The following is a 25,528-nucleotide window of genomic DNA, read 5'->3' on the forward strand; positions in this document are numbered from 1 at the left end:
TCCAGAGCAAAAATGGCCGCCACTGGGCACCAGTTTCCTACCCTTCTCTAATCTCATTTATGTGTTTTAATGTTATTATGAAACTGGCTCTATTGTGGCTCTAAGTGTGGGCCGGTAATGCATTAATGTCTATGGAGCTCCAGAGCAAAAATGGCCGCCACTGGGCACCAGTTTCCTACATTTCTCTAATCTCATCTATGTGTTTTAATGTTATTATGAAACTGGCTCTACTGTGGCTCTAAGTCAGGGCCAGTAATACATTGATGTCTATGGGGCTCCAGAGCCAATATGGCCGCCAATGGGCAGCAGTTTCTTACCTTTCTCTAATTTGAGTGTTTTAATGTTGCAATGAAACTGGCTCCATTGTGGCTCTAAGTGTGGGCCGGTAATGCATTGATGTCTATGGAGCTCCAGAGCCAAAAATGGCTGCCAATGTGCACCAGTTTCCTACCCTTCTCTAATCTCATCTATGTGTTTTAATGTTATTATGAAACTGGCTCTATTGTGGCTCTAAGTGTGGGCTGGTAATGCATTGATGTCTAAAGAGCTCCAGAGCCAAAATGGCCGCCAATGGTCAACAGTTTCCTACCTTTCTCTAATCTCATCTATGTGTTTTAATGTTATTATGAAACTGGCTCTATTGTGGCTCTAAGTCAGGGCCAGTAATGCATTGATGTCTATGGGGCTCCAGAGCCAATATGGCCGCCAATGGGCAGCAGTCTCTTACCTTTCTCTAATTTGAGTGTTTTAGTGTTGCTATGAAACTGGCTCCATTGTGGCTCTAAGTGTGGGCCGGTAATGCATTGATGTCTATGGGGCTCCAGAGCCAACATGACCGCCACTGGGCAGCAGTTTCTTACCTTTATTATTTTTATTTACCAGTCCACAATGTGTTTAGTTGAAATCAAATTAGTCTCTACTCTCTGCCTGAGTGAATGACTGACAGTCTATTGAAAGCTGCGCTGCTTTGCTCAGTCAGTTAGCATCGGGACCAGTGAAAATAAATACCAGAGAGCGTGGAGTTTCAAAACGTAACAAAATCTGAAATTGATATTTGGATCATGTGGTATGGAAGTATTCTGTGAAAGATGGCTCCCGACGGTGTATTGGACCTACGGCAGCAGTGTGGAGTAGTGGTTAGGGCTCTGGACTCTTGACCGGAGGGTCGTGGGTTCAATCCCAGGTGGGGGGACACTGCTGCTGTACCCTTGAGCAAGGTACTTTACCTAGATTGCTCCAGTAAAAACCCAACTGTATAAATGGATAACTGTATGTAAAAATATTGTGAGATCTTGTAACAATTGTAAGTCACCCTGGATAAGGGCGTCTGCTAAGAAATAAATAATAATAATAATAATAATAATAATAGCAGCCATCAACGCCTGGGTACTTTACAAAGAATGCACGCAGAAGAATTTATCAAGGAGAGAATATGTTTTACAGTTAGCACAGGAACTTCGCAAGAAGCATTTGGAAAAGAAGGAGACTGCCAAGCGCGTACCCAGAGCTGAAGCTGGCAACCCAGCCGAGAGCCGCAAGAGATGCCAATGCCAGGGTGGCAACTGCAATTAAAATAAAACTGCAAACAGCTGTGCCCTGTGCAGACAGACGTGGAGACGCGCATGATCTGTGTTGATTGGGAACAGCCTTAGACTCAAGGGAAAGGAATACCCTTTGTCAAAAAACAAAAAAAAATTACTTTTTTTATAACTTCTTGTGCTGTGCGCTTCTGTAAAATGTTTTTTTTTCTCTAAGTTTATTGATCTACGTTGTTCGGTTGTTTTTGCTCATTTGATAATCAACCGATAGCTGTTGAAAAGTTAACAATGTATTGCTATCGTTTCAGTTTTATAAATAGCTATGTTGTAACCCGATGTCTGATCAGATCTTTATTACATTTCCTTGTTTTGATTTGTATATATATATATGTATGTATGTATTTATGTATGCTTTGGTTGTTCAGATGTTTAATAATGTTTCTCGTATCCACAGTGTTTTGGGCTTCTAAGTATGATCTCCGGTCCTTCTAGTGTTGATGGTTTAAAAAAACTATTAAAACTCATTTTCTAAGGGGCTCCCGAGTGGCGCATCCAGTAAAGGCGCTCCTCGCAGGATGCGCCCTATAGCCTGGAGACCGCTGGTTCGAATCCAGGCTATGTCACAGCTGACCGTGACCGAGAGTTCCTAGGGGGCGGCGCACAATTGGCTGAGCGCTGCCCGGGTAGGGAGGGCTTAGGTCGGCAGGGGAATCCACGGCTCACCGCGCATCAGCGACCCCTGTGGCCGATAGGGCGCCTGTGGCTCTGCAGCGGAGCCGCCAGATCTGTGTTGTCCTCCGGCACTATTGGTCTGGTGGCATTGCTGTGGATGCTGCGAAAAATGACGGCTTGGAAGGAGCACGTTTCGGAGAACGCGTGTTTCAGCCTCCGTTTCCTGAGTCGGCGGGGGGTGGGGTTGCGAGCGGTGAGCCGGGGATACAGATAATAATTGGGCATGCTAAATTGGGGTGAAAACCGGGGTAAAAATAATTGGCGACGACTAAACTTATTTTCTTTTTTAAAACCGAAAACGCCAAGCCCTAATTACACTACACCTTTGAAATAATTAATATAACGTTATCGTCCCACCTTCAATTACATCCTCTCTCTCTCTCTCCTCTCCTCTCTCTCTCTCTCTCTCTCTCCTCTCCTCTCTCTCTCTCTCTCTCTCTCCCTCAGAACCCACTACAGTCCCGCCCACAGGCCGTCCCGCTGTCTCATTGGTTAAATCCCACACCTGTCGTTTTTTTTAAAGGTGGGCGGGGCGTGTGGCTTCCACTGTAACCCAATCGCGTTGCAGTTCGAGACATTTATGAATAATTAACTAATTACTCAGAGGCCTCCCCCCCCACCCCCGTTTCCAAAAAAGAAAAGTTTAAAACTGGGTCACAGCAGCGCGAGCGAGTTAGATTGACGACAGCGGGTTTTAAAATCTGAATATTTTTATAGATATATATATATTTTACAATATTACATTACAGTTTGCTGTCTGCAGGTGAGGTGAGTCCGCATTCGTGTTCTTCTGGTGTGTGTGTGTGTGTCAGTTCAGAAAGACGTGTTTCTGTGTAACGCGGTATCCTGTCTTGTCCTGCTCCTGTCGAAGTTAGGGCGTTATGAATAAGTGCATTTTTTTTGGTCTGTGTCTCTATGTGTGTGTGTGTGTGTGTGTGTGTGTGTGTGTGTGTGTGTGTGTGTGTGTGTGTGTGTGTGTGTGTGTCTCTATGTGTATGTGTGTGTGTGTGTGTGTGTGTGTGTGTGTGTGTATTATATCAGAGGAGCGCTTATCCGCTCACCAGAACATGATCAACCACGTTCGTTGAATGCTGGGTGATAATAACGCGGGACCTCCTCTTGAGAAAGTGTGCTTGCTGCTCTCTGCAAGATTATCTAGTGATACGCTTCATTTAAAACGCCGCTGTGTTTGTTCATACGGGGTACGTGTACGTGTGCGTGTGCGTGTAGTTTACGATATGTTAACAGTGAGCGAGTCGCGTTTAGTAACAGGAGCGCTCAGACCTCATTATTAATTCTCCTTCGTTTCTTTTGGCTCGCTCAGTTTAAACAAAAAAAGGGTTTAGAATTTCGTTTTGTCCTCAGTGGAATCTGATATGGGGCTCAAATGTTTCTCCTTATGAAAACACTCACACGCACACGCACACGCGCGTTTGACGTATTTCTAACGCATAAAAGATATTTGACCAGTAAAACTGTCAAATATCTGTATGTAAACTGTATCGGTGTGTTAGTTAGATTTAACAGTAACGCGTGATCAGGTCGTATGAGCGCCATTCAAAAATCTAATAAACAGTCGTGTGTGTTATTTCTTTAATAATTGAGCGCGTGCGTACCGCTGTCACGTCGACTTTATTCCACCTGTCAAATGTTCCTACTCTGTTTACTGCGCATGCCCAGACTCTCTTCATGCAAGACCGGACGCTGATCAAAATCTGCTAATCTTTCAAACTACTAGACTAATAATAATAATAATAATAATAATAATAATAATAATAATAATAATAATAATTAGGTTTGTAGCTACAGGTGAAATTTTGGTACAGGTAGCAGATTCTGACCAGGTAGCAAAATCTGACGCTGACACGTGTGGTGTTTTAAACTGCGACAGCTAATCTGTGGTTTTGTTTTTTTCTAACTAGGCTGTTTGTACATCGAACACGTTTTCATCACATGACAACCGAAACGAGTTCTTATGATCTGCATTAAATACTCCACGATGTTTAATTTAAAACTCACGATGGTGTTATTAATTATACACTAGTCACTAATGATGTACTGTGAGTTGTAACGGTTTCGGAGTTGCTAAGGCGTCAGTGAATTGAGAGAAGAGAGAGAGAGAGGGGGGTCATTAAATCGTGTTCCGTTTTCTGGTTGATGATGCAAACACTACATGCGATGAGGGGAAATGGTAACGAGCGTTTTCACACAGTCAGGGGAGAGCAGGGGTCCGAGTGGAACACGAAATAAAAAAAAAACAAACATTATGCATTTTTTATTTTTTCTACAAGAAATCTCAGCAGTGAACAAAATGTGAACTCTGAGAACATGGTAATACATACAGGCATGAAGAGAAATCCAGCGTCTTTCTGCACAGTAGCTCAAGAGGAACCCTGTAAACGTGCAAACATGTGTTCTGCAAAAAGGGGAACTATCCTTTCACCTGCGCTGCTCTCAAAAGAAGACTCGTATTAACATAGTCTTTCTTCCTCTTTCGAAAACAGTCAAATCAACCCATCGCTTCAGGACACAGTGGGGGAGGGGATGGGTTAGCTGTACTTTACAATGCTTCCCTATGCTTTACCAGACCTCTCTGTGCTTTACAATGCTTCACTATGCTTCACCAGACCTCTCTGTGCTTTACAATGCTTCCCTATGCTTTAACAGACCTCTCTGTGCTTTACAATGCTTCCCTATGCTTTACCAGACCTCTCTGTGCTTTACAATGCTTCCCTATGCTTTACCAGACCTCTCTGTGCTTTACAATGCTTCCCTATGCTTTACCAGACCTCTCTGTGCTTTACAATGCTTCCCTATGCTTTACCAGACCTCTCTGTGCTTTACAATGCTTCACTATGCTTCACCAGACCTCTCTGTGCTTTACAATGCTTCCCTATGCTTTAACAGACCTCTCTGTGCTTTACAATGCTTCCCTATGCTTTACCAGACCTCTCTGTGCTTTACAATGCTTCCCTATGCTTTACCAGACCTCTCTGTGCTTTACAATGCTTCCCTATGCTTTACCAGACCTCTCTGTGCTTTACAATGCTTCCCTATGCTTTACCAGACCTCTCTGTGCTTTACAATGCTTCCCTATGCTTTACCAGACCTCTCTGTGCTTTACAATGCTTCCCTGTGCTTTACCAGACGTCTCTGTGCTTTACCATGCTTTATGGTTTATTACACTGTGCTGTGCTTTTACTGCGGGCCATTTTTTTTAGCTGAGAGACGTTTCAACAGAAAGCCTGATCCGGTAAACGGAAGCACAACCACATCCTGCAGAGAGACCTGAACTGCGTGGTGTCAGTGTTATCTCTTTAGAAGTGATGCAGTCTGTTTGCTTAGATGCTTTTTTCCACTGATTGGTGGAGGAAAATATCTGCAAAAAAAAAAAAAAAACTGCATAGATTTCCAGTCGATTATCTGTGGAGTGTTGGTATTGATAATGTCAATAATCACATCGAGCATTTATTTATCAGTTTTAGAAACTGTCAAACATCACATCACAGCGAGGCTTCTTACTGCAACGCATTTCCAAAGCCTCGCCTCCAGTCTTTAATGAGCTCCGACTTTCTGAAGGAGACTAAAACATCAACAAAAAACTGGAAGCGAACAGCCAGGCTCTGCGTTGCAGTAGCAGTGTGTTTGCGATCGTTACCATGACGGCGTAGCTGCAGAATGAGACGGGAATCTGGAGAGGAAAAGAAACACACAGCCATTGATGGGTTTTAGCCTCTGAAGGGCTGTGTTTTCAGAATTAAGAAGAGTTCCATTTAGACTTTTGTAGTTCTCACAATGAGGGGGGGAGTACGTTCTCATCACTCTATAGTTCAAGAGAACATGTAAGAACAGGGATCCCAGTTCAGAACTGACAAAATAACCTGTCCTCAAATGAGACCAATGGCACTCAATGGGTTAAAGTTATTGACTTGGACTTGAAGACACTGAGAAAGACTTCTAGTCGTTAGTCATTGAATTCACACTGAAGACCCTGAGAAAGACTTCTAGTCGTTAGTCATTGAATTCACACTGAAGACCCTGAGAAAGACTTCTAGTCGTTAGTCATTGAATTCACACTGAAGACCCTGAGAGACTTCTAGTCGTTAGTCATTGAATTCACTCTGAAGACGCTGAGAAAGACTTCTAGTCGTTAGTCATTGAATTCACACTGAAGACGCTGAGGAAGTCTTCTAGTCGTTAGTCATTGAATTCACACTGAAGACGCTGAGAAAGACTTCTAGTCGTTAGTCATTGAATTCACACTGAAGACCCTGAGAAAGACTTCTAGTCGTTAGTCATTGAATTCACACTGAAGACGCTGAGAAAGACTTCTAGTCGTTAGTCATTGAATTCACACTGAAGACCCTGAGAAAGACTTCTAGTCGTTAGTCATTGAATTCACACTGAAGACCCTGAGAAAGACTTCTAGTCGTTAGTCATTGAATTCACACTGAAGACCCTGAGAAAGACTTCTAGTTGTTAGTCATTGAATTCACACTGAAGACCCTGAGAAAGACTTCTAGTCGTTAGTCATTGAATTCACACTGAAGACCCTGAGAAAGACTTCTAGTCGTTAGTCATTGAATTCACTCTGAAGACGCTGAGAAAGACTTCTAGTCGTTAGTCATTGAATTCACACTGAAGACGCTGAGAAAGACTTCTAGTGGAAACGTTGGTCAAAGAGTTTTATGCATTTTTATGTCTGAATGCCATTTTATTTACGTTTTTCTTTCAGATCTTTTAAAATGGGTGCAAAATGTTGCCTCAATATCACCAAGTACTTCCTGTTCCTTTTCAACCTCCTGTTTTTTGTAAGTATAAAGTTTATAATCTATATAGAGATTTATTATAGATAATGTTTGTTCTGATTGTCGCACTCCCTGTTCTCTCTCTCTCTCTCTCTCTCTCTCTCGTTTCAGACTCTGGGAGGATTAATGCTAACATTTGGTCTCTGGATCCATTTTGACCATAACTCCACAACTACTCTAAGTAAGTGAAGCCCAAAAGCTTTTCCCATTGTTTTGTAGGTGTCTCTGTGTTTTGTCGGTGTCTCTGTGTTTTGTCGGTGTCTCTGTGTTTTGTCGTGTCTCTGTGTTTTGTAGGTGTCTCTGTGTTTTGTAGGTGTCTCTGTGTTTTGTCGGTGTCTCTGTGTTTTGTAGGTGTCTCTGTGTTTTGTCGTGTCTGTGTTTTGTCGTGTCTCTGTGTTTTGTCGGTGTCTCTGTGTTTTGTCGTGTCTCTGTGTTTTGTAGGTGTCTCTGTGTTTTGTCGTGTCTCTGTGTTTTGTCGTGTCTCTGTGTTTTGTAGGTGTCTCTGTGTTTTGTAGGTGTCTCTGTGTTTTGTCGGTGTCTCTGTGTTTTGCAGGTGTCTCTGTGTTTTGTAGGTGTCTCTGTGTTTTGTAGGTGTCTCTGTGTTTTGTCGTGTCTCTGTGTTTTGTCGGTGTCTCTGTGTTTTGCAGGTGTCTCTGTGTTTTGTCGGTGTCTCTGTGTTTTGTTGTGACTGTGTTTTGCAGGTGTCTCTGTGTTTTGTAGGTGTCTCTGTGTTTTGTAGGTGTCTCTGTGTTTTGTCGTGTCTCTGTGTTTTGCAGGTGTCTCTGTGTTTTGCAGGTGTCTCTGTGTTTTGTAGGTGTCTCTGTGTTTTGTAGGTGTCTCTGTGTTTTGTCGTGTCTCTGTGTTTTGTCGGTGTCTCTGTGTTTTGCAGGTGTCTCTGTGTTTTGTCGTGTCTCTGTGTTTTGTTGTGACTGTGTTTTGTAGGTGTCTCTGTGTTTTGTAGGTGTCTCTGTGTTTTGTAGGTGTCTCTGTGTTTTGTCGTGTCTCTGTGTTTTGTTGTGACTGTGTTTTGTAGGTGTCTCTGTGTTTTGTCGTGTCTCTGTGTTTTGTTGTGACTGTGTTTTGTAGGTGTCTCTGTGTTTTGTCGTGTCTCTGTGTTTTGTCGTGTCTCTGTGTTTTGCAGGTGTCTCTCTGTTTTGTCGTGTCTCTGTGTTTTGTTGTGACTGTGTTTTGTAGGTGTCTCTCTGTTTTGAAGGTGTCTCTGTGTTTTGAGTTCTCCTGTCTGTTTTGTAGGGCTCTCACATATCTTTGAGATAAAGCTCATCTCATATCTGCTGGCCGGGGGTGGGACTCTAACCATGATGCTCGGCTTCTTCGGCTGTCTGGGAGCGGTCAAGGAGATGCGTTGCATGCTGGGAACGGTGAGTCCTCAGACACCACCTTTTTTTTCCAGTGTTTTTTTTTTTTAAATGTTTCAACTTTTTTTAAATTTTTAGATTTTTTTTACAAAAGAAAAATGATTCAAGAAAGATTTTGTTTTGTTTAATTGACTGTTTCAGCTGTTTGTGACCATCCAATCGAAAAAAAAAAAGTTTAAAGGAGGCTGTGCGGTCCAGTGGTTAAAGAAAAGGGCTTGTAACCAGGAGGTCCCTGGTTCAAATCCCACCTCAACTCATTGTGTGACCCTGAGCAAGTCACTTAACCTCCTTGTGCTCCGTCTTTCGGGTGAGACGTAATTGTAAGTGACTCTGCAGCTGATGCATAGTTCACACACCCTAGTCTCTGTAAGTCGCCTTGGATAAAGGCGACTGCTAAATAAACAAATAATAATAATCCGAACTGCGGACAATACAACGGGACATCCCATAATTACACGTGTGTGTGTTTTTTTTTTTTTTTTAATTGTGGCAAATGTGCTCAGACGTTTTGACGATAAACTCTTTCTGAATTTGTGAAAGTCTCGTTTCCCGTACCCTCCGTGGGCGCGTAGCGGTCAGGGGGAGTCAGGGGGAGTCAGGGGCGGTCAGGGGGGTTTGTTTCGCCGTAACCAAGGAAACGGCGACGCTCGCTGACTTCTGTTTTGAGGCCCGTCGACGTTGCGAAACAGGGGAGTTTCCTAAGCCGAGCAGCCCGGCGGTTCTGCGGCCGCGCTCCACTGGCTTCAGAAAACGAAACGCCCTCTCTCTCTGGAGACCTGCGAGGGTGGGGGGGTTATCCTTTCCCCAGAGAGGGGTGGTTGGGGTAGATAAAGGTTTCTATCTCAATCGGCGGGCTCTACCCTTCCCTTTAAAAAAAAAAAGAGTAAGAGATTAATAAACGGTCTTTTTTCATATAAGCAAAGATGACGCATATTATAATATGATTTAAAATAGGTTTTAAATAGGAAAAACGAGCTGGATTTTGATACCCCTGGAAATAAGACGATGGTAAATTACTGCAGCCTCGCACGAAGCCGTGCAGTTCCCCAGCTGCTCCGCGTGGTGGCGCTATCTGATGGTGCCTTCATCTTCAAGGAGTGTTTTTTTTTTTTTTTTTACGAGCGGTTTAGTTGTTTTTTTTGTTTGTTTTTGGTTTGTTTTTGTCTCGCAGTTGTCATGCTCAGTAAACACCGTCTCGTCGGCTCGTGTCTAATTGTGGAAAGCGCATTTTGTATTTAAATTAACAGGTGGTTGAAACCGCGTCTAAACTGTACCTTCCTGTTTCACAGTTAATGAACGCAGCCCACCCAGATGCTGTCTTCAATATGCAAAAATAGATTTTAAAAAAAATTGTGTGTGTGTGTGTGTGTGTGTGTGTGTGTATGTGTGTGTGTGTGTGTATATATATATATATATATATATATATATATATATATATATATATATATATATATATATATATATATATATATATATTTCACTTAGTTTAAAAAAAAAAAAAAAAAATGGTCTCGGTTTTCCCCTATGCCTTTCCTATAAAATGCTTAGTGTGTGTGTTTCAGTGTTTGTGTCTCGGTCTGTGTGTGTTTAGGTGTGTGTCTCAGTGTGTGTGTGTATAGGTGTGTGTGTGTGTGTATAGGTGTGTGTGTGTATAGAGGTGTGTGTGTCTCAGTGTGTGTGTGTGTGTGTCTCAGTGTCTCAGTGTGAGTGTTTGTGTCTCTGTGTGTGTCTCTGTGTGTGTCTCGGTGTGTGTCTCGGTGTGTGTGTGTGTCTTGGTGTATAGGTGTGTGTTTGTGTGTGTGTCTCTATGTGTGTGTCTCAGTGTGAATGTGTGTGTGTCTCTGTGTGTCTCGGTGTGTGTGTCTCGGTGTATAGGTGTGTGTGTGTATAGGTGTGTGTGTGTCTCGGTGTGTGTCTCGGTGTGTGTGTGTGTGTGTCTCGGTGTGTGTCTCGGTGTGTGTGTCTCGGTGTATAGGTGTGTGTGTGTGTCTCGGTGTGTGTCTCGGTGTGTGTGTGTGTGTGTCTCGGTGTGTGTCTCGGTGTGTGTGTGTCTCGGTGTGTGTGTGTCTCGGTGTGTGTGTGTGTATAGGTGTGTGTGTGTGTGTCTCGGTGTGTGTATAGGTGTGTGTGTGTGTCTCGGTGTGTGTGTGTGTCTGGGTGTGTGTGTTATGCTTTGGGATCTTGTGATGAAAGGCTCTATAGAAACATGAATGATATCAACTGATCATTTTCTCTGGAGTTATTAAACAATAAATGCATTGAAATGCTTACCTGAAAAAACAGTAAATTGTAGAATATTTCTTTTTTTGTGTCCAGCATCTGTGAATTATCAAAACAAAATAGTTAGTCTCTGAATTGACACTGAAGACCCTGAGAGACTTGCTTCTAGTTGAATACTTGAGTTTTTTAGTACAGGGTTAGTATTCAGGTACATCACCACGCTCACAGTCTGTATTGAAGTGAGGTTTGTTTTCATGAGAATGTCTCTCTGTATTCATAATGTATTGAGTCGCTTTTCTAATATTTTTCAGTATTTTGTTATTTTGATTATTCTATTGGGTGGTCAAATCACTTTGGGGGTTCTCATCTACACACAGAAGAATCTGGTGAGTATTATTATTATTATTATTATTGTTATTATTATTATTATTATTGTTATGTAATTGAACAGGATAGCTTGTTTTAATGAGCCAAATTTCAGAGAGCTGGATCGCATCGATATCAGGGTCTAGCGCTGTATATTATAAAGACATTTCAGAGGGCTGGATCGCATCAATATCAGGGTCTAGAGCTGTATATTATAAAGACATTTCAGAGGGCTGGATCGCATCAATATCAGGGTCTAGCGCTGTATATTATAAAGACATTTCAGAGGGCTGGATCGCATCAATATCAGGGTCTAGAGCTGTATATTATAAAGACATTTCAGAGGGCTGGATCGCATCGATATCAGGGTCTAGCGCTGTATATTATAAAGACATTTCAGAGGGCTGGATCGCATCGATATCAGGGTCTAGCGCTGTATATTATAAAGACATTTCAGAGGGCTGGATCGCATCGATATCAGGGTCTAGTGCTGTATATTATAAAGACATTTCAGAGGGCTGGATCGCATCGATATCAGGGTCTAGCGCTGTATATTATAAAGACATTTCAGAGGGCTGGATCGCATCGATATCAGGGTCTAGCGCTGTATATTATAAAGACATTTCAGAGGGCTGGATCGCATAGATATCAGGGTCTAGCGCTGTATATTATAAAGACATTTCAGAGGGCTGGATCGCATCACTATCAGGGTCTAGCGCTGTATATTATAAAGACATTTCAGAGGGCTGGATCGCATCGATATCAGGGTCTAGCGCTGTATATTATAAAGACATTTCAGAGGGCTGGATCGCATCGATATCAGGGTCTAGCGCTGTATATTATAAAGACATTTCAGAGGGCTGGATCGCATCAATATCAGGGTCTAGTGCTGTATATTATAAAGACATTTCAGAGGGCTGGATCGCATCGATATCAGGGTCTAGCGCTGTATATTATAAAGACATTTCAGAGGGCTGGATCGCATCACTATCAGGGTCTAGCACTGTATATTATAAAGACATTTCAGAGGGCTGGATCAGTGTCCAGTTAATCCCTCATAGGTGATTTGTAATAACATGATGTCTTTCACACGCAGGTCAATTTGAAGATTAAAGATTTGGTCCTGGAGATCATTGAAAACTACCAGACTGGAAATAAATCGATTGAAGATCTGGATATCGTACAGCAAAAAGTGAGAGCGTCCGAACAGAACTGAGTTTCAATAGCCATAGTTTTATATATTATACAGCAACACCAAACACGATTCAGACAGCCCACCTGAGTTTCAATAGCCATAGTTTTATATATTATACAGCAACACCAAACACGATTCAGACAGTCCCCCTGAGTTTCAATAGCCATAGTTTTATATATTATACAGCAACACCAAACACGATTCAGACAGTCCCCCTGAGTTTCTGCTGTTTTTATGTTGAATCACAATTTTTGTCCCCCTCCTCTCTCAGCTCCAGTGTTGCGGCTGGACCTCCTATGAAGACTGGAATAAGAACCCCAAAATGAAGGAGGATCCCAGCTTGTACCCCTGTTCATGTTACCAGCCGGACCCCACATCACCACCTCCCCAGTGCAACCAGTCCAACTCCAGTCTAGATCCAGTGAACGAAACAGAAGCCATTCTCGACTCCATCGCTACAGGCCAGTACAACCAGTCCTATCTCACAGGAGAACCAGCGTCTGAACCAGAAACCACCACTGACTCCATCTCTACAGGCCAGTACAACCAGTCCTATCTCGCAGGAGAACCAGCGTCCGAACCAAAAACCACCACCAACTCCCTCTCCACAGGCCAGTGCAACCAGTCTCTCGTCGAGACAAAGGAGCCTTTTCAAACCCAGTCTAACACCACCGGTTTCTGTCTGGCGCCCCCTGGTGGTTCACCCCCAGTTTTCTCCGAGGTAAGAGCAGACAGATATTCTGCTCACTGTATTGCCAGCCAAAGGCGGTGAAGTTTAGGTGGGACAATACAGTGGTTTTCAAACTGGGAAGGGAGGGGGGGGGCAGAAGACATACTGGGGGGGGGGGGGGGGTGAGAAGGTTTTAATAACGACACACCTCTTTATATATTTAACTGAAATCTCACTCCTGACGTGTCATAGTTTCTAGGTGGTGCTGTGCATCTCACTGGTGCCTTTCTGTAGAAGCTTGCATGTTACTATTAATGGATGAAATCTGCTGCCCTCTGGTGGCGGACGTTGTTTATTGCAGCTTACCGGACGCAATATATATATAACTGTTTATTTTATATTAAACGTGATTCATTCACGGAGCTTGCTTGAGAGTTTAATGAGGTTTAAGCTGTTTGTTTTGTTTTTTTTTTATTTGTATTTGTTTTCCAGGGTTGTCGAATTATCCTTCAGTCCTGGATTCATGAAAACCTTCGTTTTATTTGGGGTGTCTGTGTTGGGATCGCTGCTTTAGAAGTAAGAATTGATTCGTTCTGTTATTTTTTCTATTGGCTCGTTTTTTTTTCAGTAAAACGTCCCGTTTTTAAGACGAGGCCGGTTTGGTTTGACTTCCTGTTTTTTGGTTTTCATTTCCCGTTTCCCATGATGCTCCTCTTCCAGTTCCTGCAGTTCGTCTCGCTGGCTGTTTTTTGCCTGCTGAGTCACCGAATGAGGGAGCGAGATTCGTCTGAAGACATCTTGTTTTTTCCTGCCAGGTCACACAAGAAACCGCGCATGTTCCTTTGCTGTGGTGTGATTTTAAAAACCTGAAACTACAGCTCCCAGCATGCCTCTGCCCGAGCAGTGAGGGATGCTGGGAGCTGTAGTTCCGATGCTAAGTTTCAATAGCCATAGTTTTAAAATCTGAATGATTCAGTCCCCTTGGTCTCCTGTTTTGAGTGACTGTCTGAAAGCTCTTTACAGTTTTGTGATGTCGTGGATTTTTTGGAATTTGTGAACTAAAATGTGTTTTTTCCCCCCAACATGCAGAGATTTTTATGGGGAATATTGGCAAGGTAATTTGATTTCAAATGACAACAGAGGTCTGGTAAAGCATAGGGAAGCATTGTAAAGCACAGAGAGGTCTGGTAAAGCATAGGGAAGCATTGTAAAGCACAGAGAGGTCTGGTAAAGCATAGGGAAGCATTGTAAAGCACAGAGAGGTCTGGGAAAGCACAGGGAAGCATTGTAAAGCACAGAGAGGTCTGGTAAAGCATAGGGAAGCATTGTAAAGCACAGAGAGGTGTGGTAAAGCATAGGGAAGCATTGTAAAGCACAGAGAGGTCTGGTAAAGCATAGGGAAGCATTGTAAAGCACAGAGAGGTCTGGTAAAGCATAGGGAAGCATTGTAAAGCACAGAGAGGTCTGGTAAAGCATAGGGAAGCATTGTAAAGCACAGAGAGGTCTGGTAAAGCAGAGGGAAGCATTGTAAAGCACAGAGAGGTCTGGTAAAGCATAGGGAAGCTTTGTAAAGCACAGAGAGGTCTGGTAAAGCATAGGGAAGCACTGTAAAACACAGAGAGGTCTGGTAAAGCATAGGGAAGTATTGATCTCCCCCCCCCCCCTCAGCTCTTTGGTATGATCCTGCGCTCTCTCTCTCTCCTCCCCCCTCTCTCTCAGAGCTCTTTGATATGATCCTGATCTCTCTCTCTCTCTCTCTCTCTCTCTCTCCCCCTCTCTCTCAGCTCTTTGGTATGATCCTGATCTCTCTTTCTCTCCCCCCTCTCTCAGAGCTCTTTGATATGATCCTGATCTCTCTCTCTCTCTCTCTCTCTCTCTCTCCCCCTCTCTCTCAGCTCTTTGGTATGATCCTGATCTCTCTTTCTCTCCCCCCTCTCTCAGAGCTCTTTGATATGATCCTGATCTCTCTCTCTCTCTCTCTCTCTCCCCCCCCTCTCTCGCAGCTCTTTGGTATGATCCTCTCGATGTATCTGTGTAGTCGGCTGGGAAAGAATTACAACAAGCTGATTCGCTACTCCTGAACTGCGACCCCTCGGATACTGCGACGCCATTGGACCAAATCTTCAACTCTTCTCAAGAGCGGTTTAATGAAATAAAAATGAAATATAAATTATATATATATATATATATATATATATATATATATATATATATATATATATATATATATAATGATTATGTTTCAAATGGGATTTTTGTGAACTGTTTATCAGAATATGTTACAGCTTCAAGTGACGTTTTCTTAATTCAGAACCATTTGAATCGTTCTTGGTGGTTCGTATTTAAATTGCTCAAATATTGTAGCGTGTTATTTTATTTTTATATATATATTTTTTTTTCATAATGAATCTTTCTACTTTGGGACCAGTTTAGTTTCGCTGGCAGTACGCTGTCTGTGCACTGGATGGCGCTATCATGAATATCACGTGTTTTGCGATTTCTATAATAGTGTTTTAGACTCTGCGTTGCTTTGACTGTGAGTTCAGGAGCTGCTCTTCAGTCACACAGGCTGGATCAGACAGTGTCTTTATAATAGCAGCATGTGGAGTAGCGGTCAGGGCTCTGGACTCTTGACCGGAGGGTCGTGGGTTCAATCCCAGGTGGGGGGACACTGCTGCTGTACCCTTGGGCAAGGTACTTTACCTAGATTGCTCCAGTAAAAACCCAACTGTATAAATGGGGAATTGTATGTAAAAATAATGTGATATCTTGTAACAATTGTAAGTCGCCCTGGATAAGGGCGTCTGCTAAGAAATAAATAATAATATTTAGCGCCATCTACTGTACACATGTATTAAAATAATTGGCATCTGTCATTTGAAGCTGTTTAGTGATACAGTTTGTATTGGGTGAAGTGCGACAGATTTTAATTGGTTCTTAAAAAAGAACCCCCGTCTGAAATCAAACTTCATTTGAATCTTTTTTTTTTTTTGGTAACGGTACAGTCTTGTGTTAACTTGCAGTGTATTGAGTCGTGTGTTTCTCTGATGCGAGTGACGAAGGAGTCGCTGGAATGCGTGTCTCTGTTTGAGTGCTTTTCAAGTTATGATTGATTGTTTGTTTATTTATTGTCGAGATTGTGGTTCTGTAATATTTTATACTTTTGTTTAAAATGTCATTAAACTTTAACCACTAGAGCCTCCCTCCCTCCCTCCCTCCCAGTCCCTCCTCAGCTCTAACCAGTAGAGCCTCCCTCCCTCCCTCCCAGTCCCTCCTGAGCTCAAACCACTAGAGCCAGCCTCCCTCCCTCCCAGTCCCTCCTGAGCTCAAACCACTAGAGCCAGCCTCCCTCCCAGTCCCTCCTCAACTCTAACCACTAGAGCCAGCCTCCCTCCCAGTCCCTCCTCAACTCTAACCACTAGAGCCAGCCTCCCTCCCTCCCTCCCAGTCCCTCCTCGGCTCTAACCACTAGAGCCAGCCTCCCTCCCTCCCTCCCTCCCAGTCCCTCCTGAGCTCAAACCACTAGAGCCAGCCTCCCTCCCTCCCAGTCCCTCCTCAGCTCTAACCACTAGAGCCAGCCTCCCTCCCTCCCAGTCCCTCCTCAGCTCTAACCACTAGAGTCAGCCTCCCTCCCTCCCTCCCAGTCCCTCCTCAGCTCGAACCACTAGAGCCAGCCTCCCTCCCTCCCTCCCAGTCCCTCCTCAGCTCTAACCACTAGAGCCTCCCTCCCTCCCAGTCCCTCCTCAGCTCTAACCACTAGAGCCAGCCTCCCTCCCTCCCAGTCCCTCCTCAGCTCTAACCACTAGAGCCAGCCTCCCTCCCTTCCTCCCAGTCCCTCCTCAGCTCTAACCACTAGAGCCAGCCTCCCTCTCTCCCTCCCAGTCCCTCCTCAGCTCTAACCACTAGAGCCAGCCTCCCTCCCTCCCAGTCCCTCCTCAGCTCTAACCACTAGAGCCAGCCTCCCTCCCTCCCAGTCCCTCCTCAGCTCTAACCACTAGAGCCAGCCTCCCTCCCTTCCTCCCAGTCCCTCCTCAGGTCTAACCACTAGAGCCAGCCTCCCTCCCTCCCTCCCAGTCCCTCCTCAGCTCTAACCACTAGAGCCAGCCTCCCTCCCTCCCAGTCCCTCCTCAGCTCTAACCACTAGAGCCAGCCTCCCTCCCTCCCAGTCCCTCCTCAGCTCTAACCACTAGAGCCAGCCTCCCTCTCTCCCTCCCAGTCCCTCCTCAGCTCTAACCAGTAGAGCCAGCCTCACTCCCTCCCAGTCTCTCCTCAGCTTGAACCACTAGAGCCAGCCTCCCTCCCAGTCCCTCCTCAGCTCTAACCACTAGAGCCAGCCTCCCTCCCTCCCAGTCCCTCCTCAGCTCTAACCACTAGAGCCAGCCTCCCTCCCTCCCAGTCCCTCCTCAGCTCTAACCACTAGAGCCTCCCTCCCAGTCCCTCCTCAGCTCTAACCACTAGAGCCTCCCTCCCTCCCTCCCAGTCCCTCCTCAGCTCTAACCACTAGAGTCAGCCTCCCTCCCTCCCTCCCAGTCCCTCCTCAGCTCTAACCACTAGAGTCAGCCTCCCTCCCAGTCAATTCCCAGAATTATTTATGTATATTTTTTGTAATGTAAATTATATATTTTTTTAATTCTCATTTTCCAGGCTGTAAAACCGTTTTTGTCTCCTTTTTTCCCATCTTTCAAGAGACCCTCATTTTTGACGTCCTTTTAACATTTCAAATAAAAAACAGTGAAGCAAATGGAACGTGTCACCCTTGTGTTTGGATGTGATGTCTGCTGTCATTTTTATCACAAGTAATTCAATGCGATGTCTCTCTTGTTACTGGGAGTTCTGGGAGTTGTAACGGACGATGTCGTGTCGCAATCCTAAAATTCTCAGCGATACAAAACGTTTGAGCACAGCTGTAAAGTCTCCCCCTAAAATACTTCCCCACAGTGAACGATATAGATCAGTGTTGAAATGCGTTTTCACTTCTCAACCCCCTCTCTGGTACTGCGCCAGCTTTAGGAAATCTCTGTTTGCAAGCTCTGCTTTCAGGCCGTCCTGCGCTTCCTGTGTGAACCAGTCCCCGCCCCCTTCAGTGCCGCCTTTCCTGTCGATTTAACCAATCTGCTGCTTCCTCCTTATTGACTGACAGGCTTTCAGCCAGAGACCCAGAAAGTGCAGGAAAACAGGGCATACAAACGGAGAACTTCCTTCTAAACTCAAGTAACCGTCCCATCATGCAAATGACTGGAATTAAATGGAATAGATGCTTGATTTCCTGTCGATGCAGACTCTGGTTTCTGTTACGGGAGTCTGCTGAATAGCCAGCCCTGTGTGAAGCCCCCTCTCCCATTTGAAAGTGTGCAGAAGCGAGACAGAAACGCGTGCAGGACAGTTAGCTTTTTAATAAACCATTACAACAGCAGACTCCGAGACCAGAGAGCTGAAGACTGAAGACTGAGACACACAATACAATACAATACAATACAATATGTCCTTCACTCATCACAAGGTTTGTTATAATAACCAGGATCTCGCAATCCCTCCCATACTGTGTGTTTTTATAATTCTTTGCTTTAGGACTGCGAGTTCAGGAGCTGCTCTTCAGTTCTAGCTGCGCTGCCGTAGTTATTGTATTGTGAATCGCTCCAGCCCTGGCTGTAGGACTACAGCTCCCAGCATGCCTCTGCACCCGCAGAGGGATGCTGGGAGCTGTAGTTCTTTAACTCTAGAGCTCTGCTGTGGTCTTGTATCGCAATACAAATCATTTCAACACGTCCATTCAGCTGCTTTCCGTAGTGTAACACAGCCAGTGTCTCTATAGAAGAGCCAGTGCCCCCTAGTGATTTCACTCTTGGGATTGCTGGCAGTACCCTAGCTGTGCACTAGATGGCGCTATCGCTAATGTAAAGATGAGCCGACACGAGTCTACGGCAGCGCAGCTAGAACTGAAGAGCAGCTCCTGAACTCGCAGTCAAAGCAACACAGACTTGACAACTTAAAAAACACACAGTATCTGGATAATTGCAATAGTGTGTAAAATAGTCTCCTCTCTCTTCCTCCCTCCCTCCCTCTCTCTCTCTCTCTCTCTCTCTCTCTCTCTCTCTCTCTCTCGCTCACTCGATCTGTACGTTGATAAAGCGTCTCAGTATGTAGGGTCGTCTGTGGGTCGCGGGGCGGTCGGCCCGCCTCTTCAGGATGTAAGGTAACTTCCTGCTCCTCCCTTCCTGTCGGCCCAGCGTGTCTTGCAGTTCCTCCTCCAGGCCAGCGGGGGCGGTGTCTTTCTGACCGTCGACGCACAGCAGGGGCTGCAGACAAACACACGCTAATAATGTAACCTGCTTAACTTCACACTCTTTTTAACTTGAACTTGGAAAGAAAACTTGAAATCACGATGAAACTTTTACAAAAACGTATGCGCGTTCAACAAGGGTGCGTGCTGGATCTGTCGGAAGTGATTCGGGGTCTCGCGTGCCCGTGGGCACGGAGGAGGCTTCTCTTACCACTTCAACACCGCGAGTTGTTCAGGACACTCTGAAACATTTCTTCTGATTTGGTGGCTTGTTCGTTATCGAGACTCGGTGGGTCTGGTGTGAGTGAAGACAGTAGAGAGGATCTCAGACAAACAACATGAGAGTGGCATTCGAAAAATAAAAACACAAACAAACAAAGGAACGTGAACCGGGGGCGGAGAGGAAGGTTACTGATCAGTTTGACACGCTGACACACAGACACACAGACACACACAGAGACACACAGACACGCTGACGCACAGATGCACAGACACACAGACACACAGACACACAGAGAGACACACAGACACGCTGACGCACAGATGCACAGACACACAGACACACACACAGACACACAGACACGCTGACACACAGACAGACAGACACATTTTGAAACACAGACACACAGACAGACAGACACATTTTCAGACACAGACAGACAGACACATTTTGAAACCCAGCCAGTCAGACAGACAGACAGACACATTTTGAGACACAGACAGACACACACACATAGACAGACAGACACAGACAGACAGATTTTGAGAGACAGACACAGACAGACAGACACATTTTGAGAGACAGACAGACACATTTTGAAACAGACAGATGTTGAGAGACAGACAGACAGACACACATTTTTAGAGACAGACAGACACATTTTCAGACAGACAGACAGACACAGACAGATGTTGAGAGACAGACAGACACACACACATTTTTAGAGACAGACAGACAGACACATTTTGAGAGACAGACAAACACATTTTCAGACAGACAGGCAGACAGACACATTTTGAGACCCAGACAGACAGACACATTTTGAAACCCAGCCAATCAGACAGACAGAGACACATTTTGAGACACAGACAGACACACACAGACAGACACAGACACAGACAGACAGATTTTGAGAGACAGACACAGACAGAGACACATTTTGAGACACAGACAGACACACACAGACAGACACAGACACAGACAGACAGATTTTGAGAGACAGACACAGACAGAGACACATTTTGAGACACAGACAGACACACACAGACAGACACAGACACAGACAGACAGATTTTGAGAGACAGACACAGACAGAGACACATTTTGAGACACAGACAGACACACACAGACAGACACAGACACAGACAGACAGATTTTGAGAGACAGACACAGACAGACAGACACATTTTGAGAGACAGACAGACAGATACATTTTGAAACAGACAGATGTTGAGAGACAGACAGACACACATTTTTAGAGACAGACAGACACATTTTCAGACAGACAGACACACACACAAATAAATTCCACTCGATTTCAAGACATCTCTCACCTGATTGGGCAGTGTGTCTGTCAGTCCCCTCCTGATATCCAGACAGAGCCTCCTCATAACCCCGCCCTCTCCCTCCAGCTCAATGCCCATTGGACACACACCCGGACTGCCGCTTTCCTATTGGACAACACCACCGTCACTCTTCACAGCACAGTTAAAGACGCTGGTATGTAAATTCACAGTGTAACCGTGGAAACAGCATTGGGGGGGGGGGGGGTGAGGTGACAGGTGGGGACTTTTCATCACACACGAATATTTAAGAACATTCGAAGAAGCTTGAAATGTTTGGGGGGGCAGAACTGTGTTTCCCTGTCCTCTGATCTGATTGGATAGCGCTGTGTTTTAGTGGTGACACGTTTTATTGGAGGTTTATATGAATTATAGATCGATAGATAGATATTTTGTTTGTTTGATTTTTTTGTATGAGATCATTCTAAATTCAAATTTAAAGAGTACAGAAAATATCAAATATTTATCTTGCCACTATATTATAATACTACAGTAATTATTATTATTATTATTATTATTATTATTATTATTATTATTATTATTATTATTATTATTATTATTGTTGTCGTTGTTGTTGTTGTTGCTGGGGTGATTACTCACCGGAGAGCTCTGGGAGTCTCCTCCACACATCGCTGAGTTTAAATCTGGAGAAACGAGAGCCGCTAAACACAAACAACATAGAGACGAGTCAAACGAGTTACAATAAAGAGAGAAAAAGAAATCTGATGTCAAGGTACCTGCACAGACACACAAACACACAGACAGGAGACACACACACACACACACACACACACACACACACACACACACACACAGACAGGAGACACACACACACACACAGACCAAGACAGACAGGAGACACACACACAGAGACAGACACACACATACACACAAGCGACACACACACACAGACCAAGACAAACAGGAGACACACACACAGAGACCAAGACAGACAGGAGACACACACACAGAGACCAAGACAGACAGGAGACACACACACACAAACACACACACACACACAGAGGGACAGACAGGAGACACACAGAGACAGGCTGATACACAGACAGACAGACAAACAGACATATACACTCGCTCACACAGACAGACAGACAGTGATACACACAGACATTGATAGACAGACAGACAGACAGACAGACAGTGTTTAACCAGTAGTATTTTGTATTTAATCATATCCTGATGTAACTATCACTATTTAATCACATCCTGATGTAACTATCACTATTATCTGCTGTATTATTGAATTGTGGTTTGTCACACTTGAACAAAAGTTATTGTATTTCTTGCTCTTATTGTATTACTTGTATTGTAACACTTGAAATGTATTTGCTTACGATTGTAAGTCGCCCTGGATAAGGGCGTCTGCTAAGAAATAAATAATAATAATAATAATAATAATAACAGTGATACACACAGACATTGATAGACAGACAGACGGACAGACAGACACAGAAATATACACTCGCTCACACAGACAGACAGACAGTGATACACACAGACATTGATAGACAGACAGACGGACAGACAGACACAGACATACACACTCGCTCACACAGACAGACAGTGATACACACAGACATTGATAGACAGACAGACGGACAGACAGACACAGAAATATACACTCGCTCACACAGACAGACAGACAGTGATACACACAGACATTGATAGACAGACAGACGGACAGACAGACACAGACATACACACTCGCTCACACAGACAGACAGACAGACAGACAGACTTGTTTACCTGTAGGCTGCTTCAGCGCTCCATATATAATCAGAAAGATAAACTGTATGAACATTCTGAAGGCTCTAAGTACTAAAAATAAAGATGGAAAATATATTAATATTTTGGTTCCTAGCTGCGCTGCTGTAGACTCGTCTGACACAGTGTCTCTATAGAGAGTCATCTAGTGACTGACACTGTGGATCGCCGGCAATACCCTAGCTGTGCACTAGATGGCACTGTCACTAATGTAACTATGATCTAGCCTGTGTGCCGCACGTCTACGGCAGCGCAGCTAGAACTGAAAAGCAGCTCCTGAACTCCCAGTCAAAGCAACGCAGACTCAGAGACACAGAAAGACTAACAGAAACTCTGAGTAACCTGCAGAAATACGAAGCACACACAGGGACTGCAGCATGAAGGGAAAGGAAGAGCTTCAAAAATAAGAGACTTTAATATTTATAATGTATTAACAGACAGACAGACAGACAGACAGACAGACAGTGATACAAAGACAGACAGACAGATACAGACATTGATAGACAGACAGACACACAGACATTGATAGACAGACAGTGATACACACAGACATTGATAGACAGACAGACACACAGACATTGATAGACAGACAGACAGACACAGACATTGATAGACAGACAGCAATACACACAGACATTGATAGACAGACAGACAGACATTGATAGACAGACAAACAGACAGACACAGAAATTGATAGACAGACAGCAATACACACAGACATTGATAGACACACACACAGACATAGACAGACAGACAGACAGACAGACAGTGATACACACAGACATTGATAGACAGACAGACAGACAGTGATAGACAGACAGACAGACACAGACATTGATAGACAGACAGACAGTGATACACACAGACATTGATAGACAGACAGACAGACATTGATAGACAGACAGACAGACAGACAGGCAGTGATACAAACAGACACACAGAAATTGATAGACAGACACACACACAGACATAGACAGACAGACAGACAGACAATGATAGACACCGATATTGATAGACAGAGACAGATAGACAGACAGACAGACAGACTGATCCTCACCTGTTGTAACCCAATCTCTTCTCTCTTCTCTCTCTCTCTCCTCTCGCACCTTGTGTCCCTCTCTTTATACAGTGTCAGGGAGGGAGGGAGGGACCATGTGAAGTGTTTCTGAGGGAGGGAGGGAGGGACCATGTTTAGGGTTTCGGAGGGAGGGAGGGAGGGACCATGTGAAGTGTTTCTGAGGGAGGGAGGGAGGGACCATGTGAAGTGTTTCTGAGGGAGGGAGGGAGGGACCATGTTTAGTGTTTCTGAGGGAGGGAGGGAGGGACCATGTGAAGTGTTTCTGAGGGAGGGAGGGAGGGACCATGTGAAGTGTTTCTGTGTTCATCGCGCATCACAGCGCCCTGTCCCGTCTCCACAACACAACACACTCTCATGTGCTTTAGTGGGGGGTTCAGGTGCGTTTATAGGAATCACATGAATTTGACAGATGTTTAAAATATATTCCAATAAAGAAAAAAATTCTCTCAGCACCATATTATAATGATACAGTAGTTATTATTATTAGGACACATCATGTAAGGAAAGCACACACGATGAACGGCAGAGACAGTGACTGTACGCTTCCGTTTTCTGACACACGCTCCGTCTCTCGGCTCTGACACAGCTGCGGTGAATTTGTTCAATTCAACTTGTTAAAGTTTGCCACTTAATTAGTGATCCGCTGTAACGCTAACAGAGAGAACATTAACTCCACGAAGCACACATTAACACTGCAGAGAGCGAGGAAAATAAAGGGGAGCGCTTTCAAATCCATTCTCTCCCCTCTTATTAGCTTTATTAACAGGATCACTGACCCCTCCCTTTAAAGGAGCGCTGACCATCTTTAAAATCCATTCTCTCACCTCTTATTAGCTTTATTAACAGGATCACTGACCCCTCCCTTTAAAGGAGCGCTGACCATCTTTAAAATCCATTCTCTCACCTCTTATTAGCTTTATTAACAGGATCGCTGACCCCTCCCTTTAAAGGAGTGCTGACCATCTTTAAAATCCATTCTCTCACCTCTTATTAGCTTTATTAACAGGATCGCTGACCCCTCCCTTTAAAGGAGCGCTGACCATCTTTAAAATCCATTCTCTCACCTCTTATTAGCTTTATTAACAGGATCGCTGACCCCTCCCTTTAAAGGAGCGCTGACCATCTTTAAAATCCATTCTCTCACCTCTTATTAGCTTTATTAACAGGATCGCTGACCCCTCCCTTTAAAGGAGCTCTGACCATCTTTAAAATCCATTCTCTCACCTCTTATTAGCTTTATTAACAGTATCGCTGGCCCCTCCCTTTAAAGGAGCGCTGACCATCTTTAAAATCCATTCTCTCGCCTCTTATTAGCTGCATTAGTGTAAGAGATGTCCTAATTAAATGGCCAGGCTGTGGAGTCTCGTTTCATTGGCAGGAGGGAGCAGGCAGCGAGCAGAGGAAATTATCTCAATTGGAGACGCAGGTGAAAGACGCATTAGAATCAATTAAGAGGCTCCGTCAATCTGCACAGATTTTTTGATAGACCTTAATTGCAATCATCTGTTTTCCATTTAGTAATTAGGAAATTCTGGCGCACCTGGAGAGCGGAAGAGGGGAGAGAAAGAAAGAAAGAAAGAAGGAAAGAAAGAAGTAGATTTTTTGTCTCTCGGTCGCCTTTGAAATATCCATAATAAGCCCTCCTCATATCCCCCGCCCCCATCTCCTCCAGCTCAATGCCCATTGGACACAGACCTGGACCGCCGCTTTCCTATTGGACGACACTGACCTCAGTCTGCACCGCGCTGACAGGTTACATTATTAAAGTTTGGTTTTTTTCCTTCAAATTTTCATTGGCCTTTTTTTTTCAGGAAGTAAAAAATAGAAGCAGAACAAAATAAATAATTTAAAGTCTTGTGAGTCTTGCGATTTTACTGCAGGATATCACAGCAGTACACTTTGAGAAGGGGGCTGGTTCAT

The 25,528-nt window shown here is 44.2% G+C and overlaps 1 protein-coding gene across 4 annotated transcripts; it reads left to right on the forward strand.

Annotated features, from left to right (window-relative positions):
• Nucleotides 1-2,900: 2,900 nt before the first annotated feature.
• On the forward strand, nucleotides 2,901-17,604 carry LOC117407727 (CD82 antigen-like). 4 transcript variants are annotated; one of them, XM_059018115.1, is made up of 9 exons: nucleotides 2,901-3,038; nucleotides 7,006-7,081; nucleotides 7,190-7,259; nucleotides 8,330-8,457; nucleotides 10,986-11,060; nucleotides 12,137-12,232; nucleotides 12,507-12,956; nucleotides 13,398-13,481; nucleotides 14,909-17,604. In XM_059018115.1, exons 2-9 carry the CDS (start codon nucleotides 7,016-7,018, stop codon nucleotides 14,984-14,986), a joined length of 1,047 nt encoding a protein of 348 aa, XP_058874098.1. In that variant the 5' UTR covers nucleotides 2,901-3,038; nucleotides 7,006-7,015; the 3' UTR covers nucleotides 14,987-17,604. The 4 variants fall into 4 exon arrangements, with proteins under 4 accessions (XP_058874098.1, XP_058874100.1, XP_058874099.1 ...); XM_059018117.1 differs by lacking the exon at nucleotides 14,909-17,604 and adding an exon at nucleotides 14,574-14,878; XM_059018116.1 differs by having other exon boundaries at nucleotides 2,907-3,033.
• Nucleotides 17,605-25,528: the final 7,924 nt, after the last annotated feature.

This window comes from Acipenser ruthenus, chromosome 58 (assembly GCF_902713425.1).
Source record: "Acipenser ruthenus chromosome 58, fAciRut3.2 maternal haplotype, whole genome shotgun sequence".
NCBI lineage: Eukaryota > Metazoa > Chordata > Actinopteri > Acipenseriformes > Acipenseridae > Acipenser > Acipenser ruthenus.

Coding starts and splice junctions, on each gene's coding strand:
- LOC117407727 (XM_059018115.1), top strand. CDS start 7,016: ATGGGTGCAAAATGTTGCCTCAATATCACCAAGTACTTCCTGTTCCTT. Junction 7,082..7,189: donor TTTTCAACCTCCTGTTTTTT/GTAAGTATAAAG, acceptor CTCTCGTTTCAG/ACTCTGGGAGGATTAATGCT. Junction 13,482..14,908: donor TTGGGATCGCTGCTTTAGAA/GTAAGAATTGAT, acceptor CCTCTCTCGCAG/CTCTTTGGTATGATCCTCTC.